Here is a 15,514-nt window from a genome sequence, read left to right as displayed (position 1 = left end):
GCCCAACCTTCCTTCCGAGGAGTGGCTGGTGGGTTTGAACCGCCAGCCGTCTGGTTAGCAGGCAAGTGTCTTAGCCACTATGCTACCAGAGCTCCCTTTCTATTCCTAGGTGTTTTTAATTATGAAAATCAAATTACTTGGACAGTTGAAAAACACTGGAAGAATTATAAAACACATCAGAAACTAAGAAAAGCTAAAAAGCCAAAACACTGAAGCAAGGGCTTTTATATAAACATAACTTGGTGAAACAATAATAAAAATGGGACAATATATTTCCTGTCTCCTTGCAAGGAAGGCATAACAGTAATGAATCTAAGAATAGGACCTGCCACATTAACATATACTCAAATATTGTTCGACTGAAGCAATATAAATACATGAAAGGAGACAACACTAGGACTCAGTTATTGAAGATTTTATCAACTTATTCAGAGTTTAATATTATTACAAATTATAATACAGAAAAACTTTGGGATGCCTCAATTTTCTTAGATTACAAAATGAAACTCTTATCCATACCTATCATAGTGGTCATCTGAATGCCAGATGAAATTTTAGTAATTTGAAAATAGGAAAATCTGATAAATGATACTAACTTTTCCTTTAAACAACTTAGTACCTAATCAAACACAAAACCAAAAACCTCAAAATTCTTTTAAAACACACCAATCCAGTATGCATGCTATATTTTTGTTTTTAATAAAGTAGACCTGCAATGGCAGACATTTTAGGGTTAAAAACTACAAGACAATTAAAACAATCTCAGACCTCTAAAGTAGATTAGCTTTATTACTGTAGTTTACAATGATGTAAATGGGAGTAAGAATTAGAGTTATTAGGATTTCTATTAGCAAAGAAAACAGTTGTAACAGCATCATACTCTTTTACTTCCTCATTTGGCTTTGTTCATCATAAAAGTGCAATTTCATCTAAACAGAAAACCAGTTTGAGAAAAAAACCCAAGGAAAAAGGTGAAAACAAAGAACTCATTCTACTATTGAAAAAAATAGACATGGCACTTTTTATGTGAGCAATCACACAAAAAAAAAAGGAAAAAAGAAAAGATAAATCAATTTAATTTTACTCAGTATCAAAAACCAAACCAAACTCACTGCAAACAAGTCAGATCCAACTCATAGCAACCCCTGCTTGGGTTTCCGAGGTGGTATCACTACCAAAGTAGATTGCTCAATCTTCCTCCTGAGGAGTGGCTGGTGAGTTTGAACTGCCAGCCTTCTGGTTAGCAGTCAAATGCCTTAGGCACTATGCCTAAGAGCTTCCCATTTTAGTCAGTACAAATTATAGTTTTTTATTGGAAGCAATAACTGTCCGGCTTTCTCTAAAAAGAATACTTAAGTACTTATGCTAAATCTTTTCAGCATATGCAAAAGCTCCAACTCCTCACAAATATTCAGAGCCTCAAAAGAATTGTTTAAAAAGGAGGTTTTCATTCAATATAAGTAACAAAGAACTACTGAAATTGGGGGGGGGGAAGATACTCTGAAGCCCAATTAATCTTCATAACAGGTTGGCTTAATTCTAAAATACATAATTCTTTAATAAATAGCATGACAGTCTTCAGATACTGATTTAATGAAGGTGTGCGTCAAAACATTGCTACTTACGTAACTCCACGCTTCTCATTTTAGCTTAACAGACCTATGATTAATACACAGAATGTTCAGGGAAAAGTATTTGTGTATTCATTAATGAGCCAAATAATATCTTCTTTTGTATCCTCATCCTATAAAAGCTAGTTAGTATAGTTTTACTAGCCTTTTCCAGATACATATGATTTATCAATAATACCCAGATCATATCCTATCTTCTTTCGTTATACCTTAACATCTTCCATTTTAAAAGGCCAAAGAATAGAAAATATATCCCTTTTGGACACATAGTTAAACTTCAAGAATTCTAAAGTCACAATAGTTCTGAAATTCTCTAGGTAAAGAGCAGAGATCTTCTGTAAGAACCTACAGAGCAGGTTCTACTCTGTAACACATTCAGTCATCATGAATCGGCATAGACTTGACAGCAACTAACAACAAAGGAAAAGACTAATAAAAATGTACTATTGAGAAAGGAGCTCTGGTAAGACAATGGTTAAAGCATTTGACTACTAACCAAAATGTCAGCAATTCAAACTCACCAGTCACTCTGCGGGATAAACATGAGGTAGTCTGCTCCTGGAAGCCCTATAGGATAGTTCTACTCTGTCCTATAGGGTCTCTATGAATTGGAATAGACTCAATGTCAACAGGCTTATCTTTTTAGTTTATTGAGAATTAATTAAGACTGTACAGGTAGGGCACTAACAACCTTACTAACTTTTTAACTGACCTTACTAACTAGCTAGCTTTCACCTTACTAACAATTACTAACCTTCACCCTAAAATAGGGTGAATATGTTCTTCTTGTTGTTCGGTGTCATCGAGTCATCTCCAACTCATAACGACCCTATGTACAGCAGAACTGAACATTGCCTGGTCCTGTGCCAGGCTCATGATCCTTGCTATACCTGAGCCTATCGTTGCAGCCACTATGTTAATCCATCTCGTTGAGGGCCTTTCCCTTTTTTGTTGACTCTCCATTTAACCAAGCATGATATCCTTCTCCAGGGAATGGGTCCTTTTGACAAACTAGGTGAGACGAAGTCTGGCCATTCTCACTTCCAAGGAGCATTCTGGCTGCACTTCTTCCAGGACAGATCTGTTAGTCCTTTTAGCAGTCCACGGTACTCTTAGCATTCTTCTCCAACACCACAACTCAAAAGCACCAACTCTTCTTCGATCTTCCTTATTCATTGTCCAGCTCTCACATGCATAAGAGGCGACTGAAAATACCATGGCTTGAGTTAGGTGCACCTTAGTCCCCAAGGAGTAATCTTTATCACTTCAAAGAGGTCTTTTGCAGCAGATTTGCCCAATGCAATACGTCATTTGATGTCCTAACTGCTGCTTCCACTGGGCAGGTGCCAAGCTTGGGGCTGCTTGATTCAGCTTTGGGGCCAACTTTATTTAAGGCTGGGCCCCAGACAGGCAGGCAGAGTGGTTAGGAACAACCAAGGGAGGTGAACTTATCTGTCAGTTTGTCGTCCTGTGATGGCTTACATGTTGCTGTGAGGCTGGAGACTGTGCCACCAGTGTTGCAAGGTATCAGCAGGGTTACCTACCCATGGTGCACAGGTTTCAGAAGAGCTTCTGGGCTAGGACAGACTCAGAAGAAGAAAGAAGCCATCCACTTCTCAAACAATTGGCCAGTGAAAACCTTATGAATAGTAGTAGTGAAACACTGTCTGATATATTACTGGAAATCTTTATGAATAGCCCTGAAACACTGTCTGATATAGTGCCAGAAGATGAGCGCGTCAGATCGGAAGGCACTCAAAATTTTATTGGGGAAGAGCTGACTCCTCAGAGTAGACACGACCTTAATGATATGGATGGAGTAAAGCTTTTGGGACCTCCATTAGATAATGTGGCACAACTCAAAATGAGTAGAAACAGATGCAAACATCCTTTAATAATCGGAATACAGAATGTATGAAGTTTGAATCTAGGAAAATTGGAAGTTGTAAAAAATGGAATAGAACGCGTAAAGATCAAAATCCTAGACATTAGTGAGCTGAAATGAACTGTTTTTGGCCATTGTGAATCAGACAACTATCTAATCTACTATGCCAGGAATGACAAATTGGAGACGAATGACAAATTGGAGAGGAATGATGTGGCCATTGGGTTAGGTGCACCTTAGTCCCCAAGGAGAAATCTTTGTTCTTTATCACTTGAAAGAGGTCTTTTGCAGCAGATATGCCCAATGCAATACGTCATCTGATGCCTTGACTGCTGCTTCCACTGGGCAGGCGCCCAAGCTTAGGGCTGCTTGGCTCAGCTTTGGGGCCAGCTTTACTTATGGCTGGGCCCCAGAGAGGCAGGTGAAGCCAACCAAGGGAGGTGAACATAGAATGCATGAAGTATGAATCAAGGAAAGCTGGAAGTTGTCAAAAATGAAATAGAATGCATAAAGATCAATATCCTAGGCATTAGTGAGTTGAAATGGACTGGTTTTGGCCATTTTGAATCGGACAACTATCTGATCTACGATGGCGGGAATGACAAATTGAAGAGAAATGGTGTGGCATTCATTGTCATAAAGACTGTTTCAAGATCCATCCTAAAGTACAATGTTGTCAGTGATAGGATAATATCTATACACCTCCAAGGAAGACCAGTTAATACTACTATTATTCAAATCTATTCACCAACCCCCGAAGCCAAAAATGAGGAAATTGAATATTTTTACCAACTCTTGCAGTCTGAAATTGACCAAACATGCAATCGAGATGTGTTTATTATCATTAGTGACTAGGTGAATATGAGTTAACCATAAATTCTTAAAAAGGAAATGTTAATATCATCTCACCTCAGCACAGAAAATAACAAACAGCAAATAGCATGGATGAATTTTGGAGGACATTATGCTGAGTAAAATAAGTCAATCACAGAAGGACAAATATTGCGTAAGTCTGGTAGCATAGTGCCTAAGGCACCTGACTGCTAACCAGACGGCTGGCGGTTCAAACTCACCAGCCACTCCTTGGAAGGAAGGTTGGGCAATCTACTTCCATAGTGATACCACCTCAGAAACCCAAGGAGGGGTCGCTATGAGTCAGGTCTGACTCGACAGCACATAACAACCACCACCACCACCACTACTGTAAAATGTCAAGGAAAGGTTTACATACGGAAGGAAACTTTCTTTGATGGTTACCAGGGATGGGACATGAGGGAAAGGAAAAAAAGGAGGGAAAAAACAAAGAAATGTTAACTTGATCATTTTCTATAATCACCATAAGTAGAACTGTAATGTTAAGATATTGAAGTCATTCACTTCAGAATTCATTGAGCAATACTGAGTACTATATTAAGCACACGAGATGGAAACACACAAAAGCTGTTTGGAGAAGTTCAAAACTGAGAACATCTACTTAAGCCGAATATAATCATGAGGAAAAATTCAGGCAAATTTGAAAAAAGAAAAAACAAAAAACTGACTTCAACTCTTCAAAACTCTCAATGTCATGAGAAACAAACAAAATGAAAATAGGGAAACTATTCCTGATTTTAAAAGATAGAAACAAAATAACTGAATGCTATATGTGATCTTTGACTTGGAGGGAGGAAAATAGCTCAAATAAAGTGAAAAACATTAAGCACCAGAGGAATGTTAAATATGATATTAAATTTCTTGAAAGTAATAATGGTATTGGGTAATGTATAAGAATGTCCTTGATACTGCTGCTGTTGTTAGATGCCGTCAAGTCGTCAACATCTTATAGTGATCCCACAATGAAAAAGTGACCAGCCTTGTGCTGGCCTCACAATTCCCGCTACACCAGAGCCCATCGTTGCACTCACTGTGTCAAGCCATCTTGATGAGGGGCTTCCCCTTTTTCATTGACCTTCCACTTTACCAAGCATGATATCCTTCCAGGGAACAGTCCCTTCTGACAACACGACCAAAGTAGGTGAAACAAAGTCTGACCATTCTCCCTCCCAAGGAGCATTTGGGCTGCACCTCTTTCAAGACAGATTTGTTAGTTCTTCTGGCAGTCCATGGTATTTTCAGGATTCTTCACCAATACAACTCAAAAGCATCAACTCTTCTTTGGTGTTTCTCATTCACCGTCCAGCTTTCACATGCATATGAGGCGAATGAAAACACCATGGGCTTGGGTTAGGCACACCTTAGTTTTCAAGATATCTTTGCTCTTCAGCACTTTACAGAGGTCTTTTGCGGCAGATTCACCCAGTGCAATATGTCATCTGATCTCTTTCTTTTTTTTCTTTTTGGCTTCAGAGGATTTTTGTGTCAGCTAAGAAGTCTGGACAAAAGGACAAATATTCTATGATTCCACACATCTGAAACATCTACACACGTTTAAGAGTGGTGACTAGGGGGCAGAGGTCAGGGACGAATGGGGAGGTATTGCTTAAGGGGGACTGGGTTTCTGTTTAGGGGCACATAAAACACTTGGGAATGGCTAGTGGAGATGGTTGCTCAACAGGGGTATGTAATTAACACTACTGAATCACACATTTAAAAATGGTTCAATCAGTGAATTTCTTGATCTCTCTCTCTAAAACCTAAAACCAAACCTGTTCTGTCAATTCCAAGTCATAGTCACCCTATGTTGTTGTTAGGTGCCACCGAGTCATTTCCGACTCATAGCAATCCCATGCACAGCAGAACGAAACATTGCCCAATCCCGCGCCAGCTCCATGATCCCTGCTATACTTGAGCACATCACTGCAGCCACCGTGTCAATCCATCTTTTGAAGGCCTCCCCCTCTTTCGTCGACCCTCCACCCTACCAAGCATGACATCCTTCTCCAGGGAATGGTCCCTTCTAGTGACCCTATAGGATAGAGTAAAACTGCCCCATAGGGTTTCCAAGGCTGAAAGCTTTAGGGAAGCCAATTGCCCCATCTTTCTCCCTAGGAGTGGCTGGTGGGTTCGAATGCCAACCTTTCAGTTAACAGCTGAGCACTTAACTACTGTGCCACCAAGTCTCCTTAGAGAAGGAAAAAGATGAGTAAAAATCACATTAAATGGCAGAGGATGGTATGTACTAAGAAGAAAAGGTAGGTGAGGGGGGTAGAGTGTATACATATACACATATATATGTAGAAGTGTGTACCTATCTATACATACACACCCAGGGGCAGAGGACACAAGGTGTAGAGTGGGCTATGACCTGCCTTACACTTGGCTTGTAAGAGCTATAAGCATGCCTGAAACTTGATACCATTGGATACTGAGCTCAATACCAATCTTTAAGAGGGCTTCTTGCACTACAATTGAAATTTTCTTCATTTCCGAGATAGGGAAAACAAGACTCCAATATGGGGCAGGAGCCAATGTAATGGGACAAGTGAAGGGTGCAGGCAGTTACTATTAATTGTTGATTCCAATTCAAGCCGACCTCGTGCCTGCAGAGTAGAACTGTGCTTCGTGGACTTTAATGGCAGTGATTTTACAAAAGCAGATTGCCAAGTCTTTCTTTTGCAGTGTCTCTGGGTGAGTTAGAACTGCTGATCTTTCAGCTGCACTGCTAGTAATCCAGCACTTAATCATTGGCACTACCCACAGACTGTGTGTCAGGCAGTACTTCCCCCACTCACAGAAGGTTGAGGCCAAGAAGGGCAGTGGCTAGTGCAAATCCACACAGGCAGAGCCGACCCAGGGTGCCCAGGGGTGTACTGCACTCCAGCTCTCCTCAGACAGTGCAGCCACCCTCCACCCTGAACCAGAACACAGAAACCAAATTCCTCCCTTATGTAGTCCTGACCCCAAGGGGAGAGGGAGAGAGAAATGCGAGCCATTGTCAAGGGGATGCACCCAGCAGCACTTGATTGGTGGAGAATTCTATTCTGATCCCTTCCTTTTCCTCATCTGACTGCTCTCTGAGTCCCTAGGCTTCATTTCCTAAGCACCTAGCATTGCCCAGACTCCAGCGATCTCCAAGACAACCCCACCATGGCTCCTCCTTCTCTCTACTCGTGGCCAATGCCTTCTGTCATCTGATTTCTTGACTGCTATTTCCATTGGTGTTGACTATAGAACCAAGTAATATGAAATCTTTGATGACTTCAATCTTTTCTCCATTTATCGTGATGCTGCTTATTGGTCCAACGTGAGTAGTTTTCTTTTCTTTATGTTGAGGTGTAATCCAGACTGCAAACTGCAGTCTTTAATCTTCATCAGTAAATGCTTCAAGTCATCTTCACTTTCAGCAAACAAGGTTGTGTCTTCTGCATATTGCAGGCTGTTAATGAGCCTCCCACCAATCCGGAAGCCATGTTCTTCTCCATATAGTCTGGCTTCTCAGTTTATGTGCCCAGCATACAGATTGAACAAGTGTGGTGAAAGGATACAACTCTGACACACTCTGTTCCTGATTTTAAACCATGCAGTATCCCCTCATTCTGTTCAAACAACAGCCTCCTGGTCTGTGTACAGGCTCCTCATGAGCACAAATAGTGTTCTGGAATTCCCATTCTTCTCAACGTTATTTCATAATCTGTTCTGATCCACACAATCAAATGTTTTTGCATAGTCAATAAACTCCTTTCTGGTATTCTCTGCTGTCAGCCAAGATCCATCTGACATCAGCAATGATATCCCTCATTCCACATCCTTTCTGAATTCAACTTGCAATTCTGGAAGTTCCCTGTCAATATACTACTGCAACATTTTTGACTCCACATTCTGTGGGATCACCTTTCTTTGGAATGGGTACAAATATGGATTTCATGCAGTCAGCTGGCCAGGAACCTGTCTTCCAAATTTCTTGGCATAGACGAGTATGTGCCTCCAGCGCAGTATCCACTTATTGAAACATCTCAATGAGTATTCCGTCAATTCCTGGAGCCTTGTTTTTCACCAGTTCCTTCAGTGCAGCTTCCACTTCTTCCTTCAATGACATTGGTTCTTGATCATATGCCACCTCCTGAAATGGATGAACATCAACTAATTCTTCTTGGTACAGTGACTCTGTGTATTCCTTCCACCTTCTTTTGGTGTTTTCTGCATCATTCAGTATACTGCCCATAGAATCTTTCAATACTGCAACTCAAGGATTGAAATTTTTCTTCAGTTCTTCCAGCTTGAGAAATGCTAAGCATGTTCTTCCCTTTTAGTTTTCTAACTCCAGGTCTTTGCACATTTCATTACAATAATTGACTTTGTCTTCTCAAGCTGCTCTTTGAAACTGTCTGTTTAGCTCTTTTGTCTTGTCATTTCTTCCATTTGCTTTACTCCTCCCAAGGGCTAGTTTCAGAGTCTCTTCCAATATCCATTTTGGTCCTTTCTTCCTTTCTTGTCTTTTTAATGACCTCTTGCTTTCTTCATGGAAGATGTTCTTGATGTCATCCCACAATTCCCCCGGCTTTCGGTCCCTGGTGTTCAATGTGTCAAATCTATTCTTTAGATAAGTATCCTAATTGAGGTGGGATTTAACCATGGTCATATTTTGTCTCTCATGGACTTGTTTTAAATTGTCTTCAGCTTCAATTTGAGCTTGCATATGAGCAGTTGATGGTCTGTTCTGCACTCAGCTGCTGGCCTTGTTTTCACTGAAGATATTGAGCTTCTCCATGGCCTCTTGCCACAGACATAGTCAATCTGATTCCTGCGCATTCCATTTGGTGAAGTCCTCATGTATAAATGCCATTTATGTTGTTGAAAAAAGGTATTTGCAATGAATTAAGTCATTGGTCTTGCAAAATTCTATCATGCAATCTCCAGCATCATTTCTATCACCAAGGCCGTATTTCCCAACTACTGGTGATTCTTTTTTGTTTCCAATTTTCACATTCCAATCACCAGTGAGAATTAACATATCTTGATTTCATGTTTGGTCAATTTCAAACTGCAGAAGTTGGTAAAAATCTTCAATTTCCTCATCTTTGGCTTTGGTGGTTGATGCATACATTTGAATAGTAAGAGTTGTTGTAGTTAAGTTTGTGTGTCAACTTGGCTGGGCCTAGTTGAGTGGCTGGGCAGCCATGATGAGATTGGTAATCAACTCCATGGTGAAATCTACTGTGAGCAGCTGAGTAGCTCCCTTAGGAATGTGATCTGCTTCCTGTATATATGGAGAAGCCTTGGGGAACCATCTCTAGCTTATGGCACTTTTGAACCCTGCATGTAGCTGTGTTGTTCAGCAATCTGCCATGCTCTGCCGACCTTGAGACTTTCAATCAATTGAATTAATGGCCTGCCATGTGCTTTGGTAACATTGGGACTGTGCCTTTTTACTTGTCAACCCTGGGCTTGTTATTGTTAGCCTCAGTAGCCAGCAGCTGAGTGGAAAAAAATCCTCCAGCTTCAGTGGGCTGGGAGCAGGAGGCAGAGCTGAAGCCCAAGGTTAAAGGGCTTTCACCCAGACCCTAGAGCCTGGCACTCTGAACTCAGACTTAAAGCCTCCAAACCTGTAAGAGAATAAACTCCTGTTTCTTCAAGCCATCCCATTTGTGGTATATTTCTTGTCAGTGTGGCACTAGGTAACTAGAACAATAGTATTAACTAGTCTTCCTTGTAGGCATATGGATGTTATTCTATCATTGATAGCACAGTACTTCAGGATAGACCTTGAAACATTCTTTGTGTTGATAAATGCCACACCATTCCTCTTCAATTTGTCATTCTTGGGATTGTAGATCATATAGTTGTCTGATTCAAAATGGCCAAAACTAGTCCATTTCAGCTCACTAATGCGTAGAATATTGATCTTTATCCATTCCATTTCATTTTTGACTTCCAATTTTCCTAAATTCTTATTTCATACATTCCATGTTCTGATTATTAATGGATCTTTGCAGCTGTTTCTTCCCATTTTGAATCATGTCACATCAGCAACCAGAGGTCCAGGCTTTACTCCATCCACGTCATTACAGAAGACTCTACTTTGAGGAGGCAGCTCTTCCCCAGTCATATCATGAGTGCCTTCCAAACTAAGGGCCATCTTGTGTCACTATATCAGACCATGTTTCAGGGGTATTCATCAAGTTTTTTGGTAATATATCAGATGTTTCACTGCTATTCATAAAGTTTTCACTGGCCAATTCTTTGAGAACTAGATGGCCCCTTCCTTCTTCCATGATATTAGATACTTTCCTTGATATTAGGAGAGGCATACTGCAATATTTAGTAGTGTATAGTGTAGTTCATTACATCTCCAATGTAAATTTAAATAGGTTTAGGAAAAAGATATTTTATATATACAATAATACGTATTTATCCTTTCTCTTAACCTATTAAAATCCATATATACATATATACAAAAGAGAGAAATAAAGCAAATGTGGTAAAATTCTAACAAACCAGAGAAACTCTGGGTGTTCTTTAAGCTTTTTTGCAGATTTTTAATTTGGATTAGAAATTTTTTAAGTAAGTTGTAGAAAAAGCAGAATATCATTTTAAATTAACTCAATATAAATACAAATTAAATTAAAATTTTAAATGCACATTTTCTGTATGCAACCAAATTTTTAATTAAATGACTCAAAAGCAAAAATACTAGTTTTAAAGCTAAAATTTACTGTTTATTGAGAATTAATTAAGCCTATACTGAAAACCACTAGGGCACTAACTACTACTAACTGTCATGTTAAAGTAGGGTGAATGAGTAAACTATAAAACCTTTAAAAAGAAATGTTAATTTTATCATTTTCCTATAAAATATGCTATTATATTCTTTTATGTATGGATTGCTCACTGCAAAAATCTTTTTTGGGAGAAGGGGGGCAGAGATGGGAAGATACCTGTTTAATTCACTTGCCAAAGCAAACTGTCAGCTGTGAAAATAGGATGACTATTTCAATCAGTCCTAAAAATCATACTGAATCCTCAAAATTTAGCAGAATTGAAATGACAGCACAAGTACTGCTCGAAACTCATTATGAGGACAAAGACAGACAGACCTTGGAACCAATGCTTCAGAACATAATTACTAAGTATTTGCTGGTGCCACTGCACTAACCTATTTGGATTTGTTTATAAAGGTTTTCTCTAAATATTATATAGACTAACTTGACTACGTCTTCATGTTTATTGTTTTAATCAGTATCTTTCAGCAGAGCATTTGAAAATTATTCTCACTGTACTTTCACATACTTGTTCTAAAAATTTCAAGGGCCTAATTCCATCTCCTACCAAGGTAAGTACATAATAAATACATAATATTCTGAAATATATTTTAGATACCACAAAGACAAGACTAAATACAACAGGTGGGCACTTACCATTTTCTTTTATTTCTCATTATTAACTAATTCAGGCTCCTAAGACACTACTGGTACAGACTGCTTTTCAATAAATATTTGTTAAATGGTATCATTTCTAACATTCCACAACTGTCTTTTTACCTTTTAACACTACAATGTAAATATTTCATGTCAAAATTGATTTTTTAACTACATTACAATATCAACAATGGAAGATGCAGTTATTTAGTTTCTCATCATTATAAACAACAGAAGTAAACACATATAAATATGTAACTTTATATAAACTTTTTATGTATTTCCACAGCACACTATTAAAAGATTTAATATTTAAAAAAACAGTACTTATTCACCCCATTGCTTTAAACTATCATGAATAATGCACTCTATGTGTGTGTGGTGCAGTGAAGTACTTGGTATAGCTTTTCTAATCATGGTCTTCATGAGTCCCACCAGATTACTCGATGAGACCATGCAAATAAGGTATATGGAACTCTAATGTGAGGATTGGTTAGTTTTGCTATGCTTCTGGGCTTAAAATGAGCTCTGCTAAAGGCAATAGAGGGGATGATCTCACTGCCATCAAGAGAGAAGAAGTAGAGGTGGAGTGGAGAAGGTGGAGTGGAACATGTTCTTGGACCCCAGATCCCTTCACTGGACCTCCCTGGCAGAGACACCTGGTAAAGATGCCTGACTGAGGGATGGCACAAGGGCGTGTGAGGCATTTACCTGCCCCACAGAGCAAGAAAGCTAAATAGTGCCTGTTGGGCAGAAAGCTTGCTGGTGGAGTGGGGTGCACGTAGGTGTACCTATTGGCAGAGCTATAAGAGCTATAAAAGCTTTGTAACACTTGCCCAAGCAGGGCAGAGGACAACCCAAGAGGCCAAGGGCCAGAGAGGTATGCCTGAGGGCATAGCAAAGGGGAGACTGTCCCTGGTTGGAGAATTGTATTCTGAGAGCATTCCTGAACCTGAGTTGAAGCCTATTACTTCCCTAATAAACACCAAAATCGTGAGTATTGTTTGTGAATTCTGAGTGGTCAGTGCAACAAATTATTTAACCTACTAGAGTAGTGAGAGGCGTAGGAGTGAAGGCTGGTGTCAAAATTAGTAAAAAGGCTACAGGATGATGGCATGTCTGGCGTCATAGGAACAAGACTTGGGCTGTTGATGGTGACTCTCTTTCCCACTTGTGAGGCTTGAGGAGGTCAGAAGATGCTGCTTCCATGCCCTTACTGCAGTATGTGTGTATGTGTACGTATATATAAGGTATATATGCATGTAACCAATTCCAAACCAAAACTTTAACATAAAATATTAAATTTTACTATGTTTGGATGTGAAACAGGTTAGACAACCTTAAAAGAAAATGGAAATTGACATCACATTTACTGAAAATACTGCTTACTACTACTACTACTACTACTACTACTACTACTACTACCACCACCACTACCCATTGCCACTGAGATGATTCCAACTCATAATGACCCTACAGTATAGAGTAGAACTGCTCCATAGGCTTTCCAGCAGGCTGTCACATCTTTCTCCTGAGGAATAGCTGGTAGGTTAGAACTGCCAACCTTTCAGTTAACAGCCAAGTGTCTAACCACTGTGCCACCAGTTCCTTTTTTATTTTATCTTGTTGTTGTTGTTGAGCCATCAAGTCAGACCAGACTCATAGCAACCCGTCCTTGGGTTTCCAAGGCTGTATCACTATGGAAGTAGACTGCCCATAGATGAAGCTAATTTGAAAATATATTTGATTTTTAATTTTATATTTTTTTAAAACAGAATACAACTCGTAATAATGTAACAAGCTCCCAAGAATAAAAAAGTTAGAAAAATATCTTACCATTCTTGCTGACATCCAGTTCCCTGAGATTAATGAGATTTGCAATGGATGCAGGTAATGTTGTTAAATCATTGTCTGGCAAACTCAATTTGTGTAGAGACTGACAGTTAAAAAGTTGCTATTGAAAAAGAAAGACAAAAAAAGTTTGATTACCTACTTAGATTCCTTAAGTATTTCATCCACTAACTTTTATACAAATAAATAGTCAATCTTATTAAGCTAAATGAATCATATACACACAAATACTAGGAAAGTTATCTTACTGCTCTAGTTAAGCTATTATAATCTTGAATATAACTGAAACACTCAAAATGGTCTTACATCCTCATACTTCTGTCCTAAGCAAAATGCACTTAGAATAACTGCATGGCAGTGTTCTTTGTTGAGCAGTCAGAAAAATAAGTGGAGAATTTAAATATAATAAACTTTGGAATTTATATTTCCTAAATATTGCAAGGGACCTAGCCATACAAAAAATCATTCCTTGTTCATCTGAATTCTAATTTAACTGGGTCATCCTGTATCTTTATTTGCTAAATCTGGCAATTTAGATTATATCTTTGTTTGTTTGTTTTAAATGCATACCACACCCACTAAACTGATTTTTATAAGCCATCAATGAGTTTCCACCAACAGTTTGAAAAGTGCTATTTGACAGCAAACAACAACTGACATTAACACACATGATGGCATAACCCAGAAACCAACCCAGTTATAGAAGAATCCAAAGTAAATAAGCCTACAAGATTGTAAACAGGGAACCAGAGACATCAACTGACAAATGAGGACAACTACAAGCCAAAAAGAAGGAAAAAATTGTGTACTTACAGAACTTCTAAATAGTAGGAAGTCAAGACAACTACAAGATAGAACAGATTGTTCTAAATTTGGGGAGAAAATTATAAATCACCCACAGGGTAACCTCAAAGAAAAATGATAAACCTTCACATCAAAATAAAAAAGAGGTCCAGTACAAATATTTAGCAAACACTAAAAAAACAGCAATGAAGGAAATGATAACACCATTCATAAACAAAATAACCACAGCACAGAAAATTTTATGGAACAAATAAATCAACATAATGAAAAAGCATTAACAAAATGACAGCAACTAATTCATACTTGTCAATAATTACATATCTGACAAGGGACTTATCTCTGAAATTTATAGAAAACTCCAAAACCTCAAAAAAGATTAACAAACCATTTTAAAAATGGGCAGAAGACATGAATAGACACTTCACCAAAGAGGATATTCAGGTGGCCAGCAAATACTTGAGGAGATACTCACAATCATTAGCCATCAGAGATGCAAATCAAAGCAATGAGATACCATCTCACCCCAGCACTAATGGCAAAGTGCAAGAAGACATAAAATAACAAATGCTGGCGGGAATGTGAAGAGATTGGTGCTCTCACACACTGCTGGGTGGGCGGATGTGATGGGACTGTCATATGATACAACCACAGTGGAAATCAGTATGATGATTCCTTAAAAAGTTGGAAATACCATCTGACCCAGCAATCCCATTACTAGGTATATATCCTAAAAAAGTGAGACCCCAGGACAAGAACAGATATATGCACACCCATGTTTATCTCAGTACTATTTCCAATAGTAAAAAGATGGAAACAACCTACGTGCACATCAACAGGAGAATGGATAACCAAACTATGGTACATACACACAATGGAATACTATGCAACACCAAAGAATAATGTAGAATCTGCAAAACACCACATAACATGGATGAACTTGGAGGACATTATGCTGAATGAAATAAGTCAATCAGAGAAGGACAAATATAGTATTAGCTCATTATTGTAAAAAGTCAAGGAGAGATTTATATATGGAAGGAAACTTTCTT

At 38.7% G+C, this 15,514-nt stretch overlaps 1 protein-coding gene across 1 annotated transcript in view; it reads right to left on the bottom strand.

Moving 5' to 3' along the window:
- ERBIN (erbb2 interacting protein) overlaps positions 1-15,514 on the bottom strand; it is a 122,426-nt gene that overhangs the window by 97,566 nt on the left and 9,346 nt on the right. The window contains exon 2 of the mRNA XM_042782537.1: positions 13,647-13,764. Coding sequence (XP_042638471.1) covers positions 13,647-13,764 — 118 coding nt within the window. The remainder of the gene's footprint in view (positions 1-13,646; positions 13,765-15,514) is intronic.

This window comes from Orycteropus afer, unplaced genomic scaffold (genome assembly GCF_000298275.1).
Source record: "Orycteropus afer afer isolate SDZICR_OR568_19922 unplaced genomic scaffold, OryAfe1.0 scaffold00362, whole genome shotgun sequence".
In the NCBI taxonomy this organism is placed as follows: domain Eukaryota; kingdom Metazoa; phylum Chordata; class Mammalia; order Tubulidentata; family Orycteropodidae; genus Orycteropus; species Orycteropus afer.
This window is presented reverse-complemented; position numbering and strand designations above follow the sequence as displayed.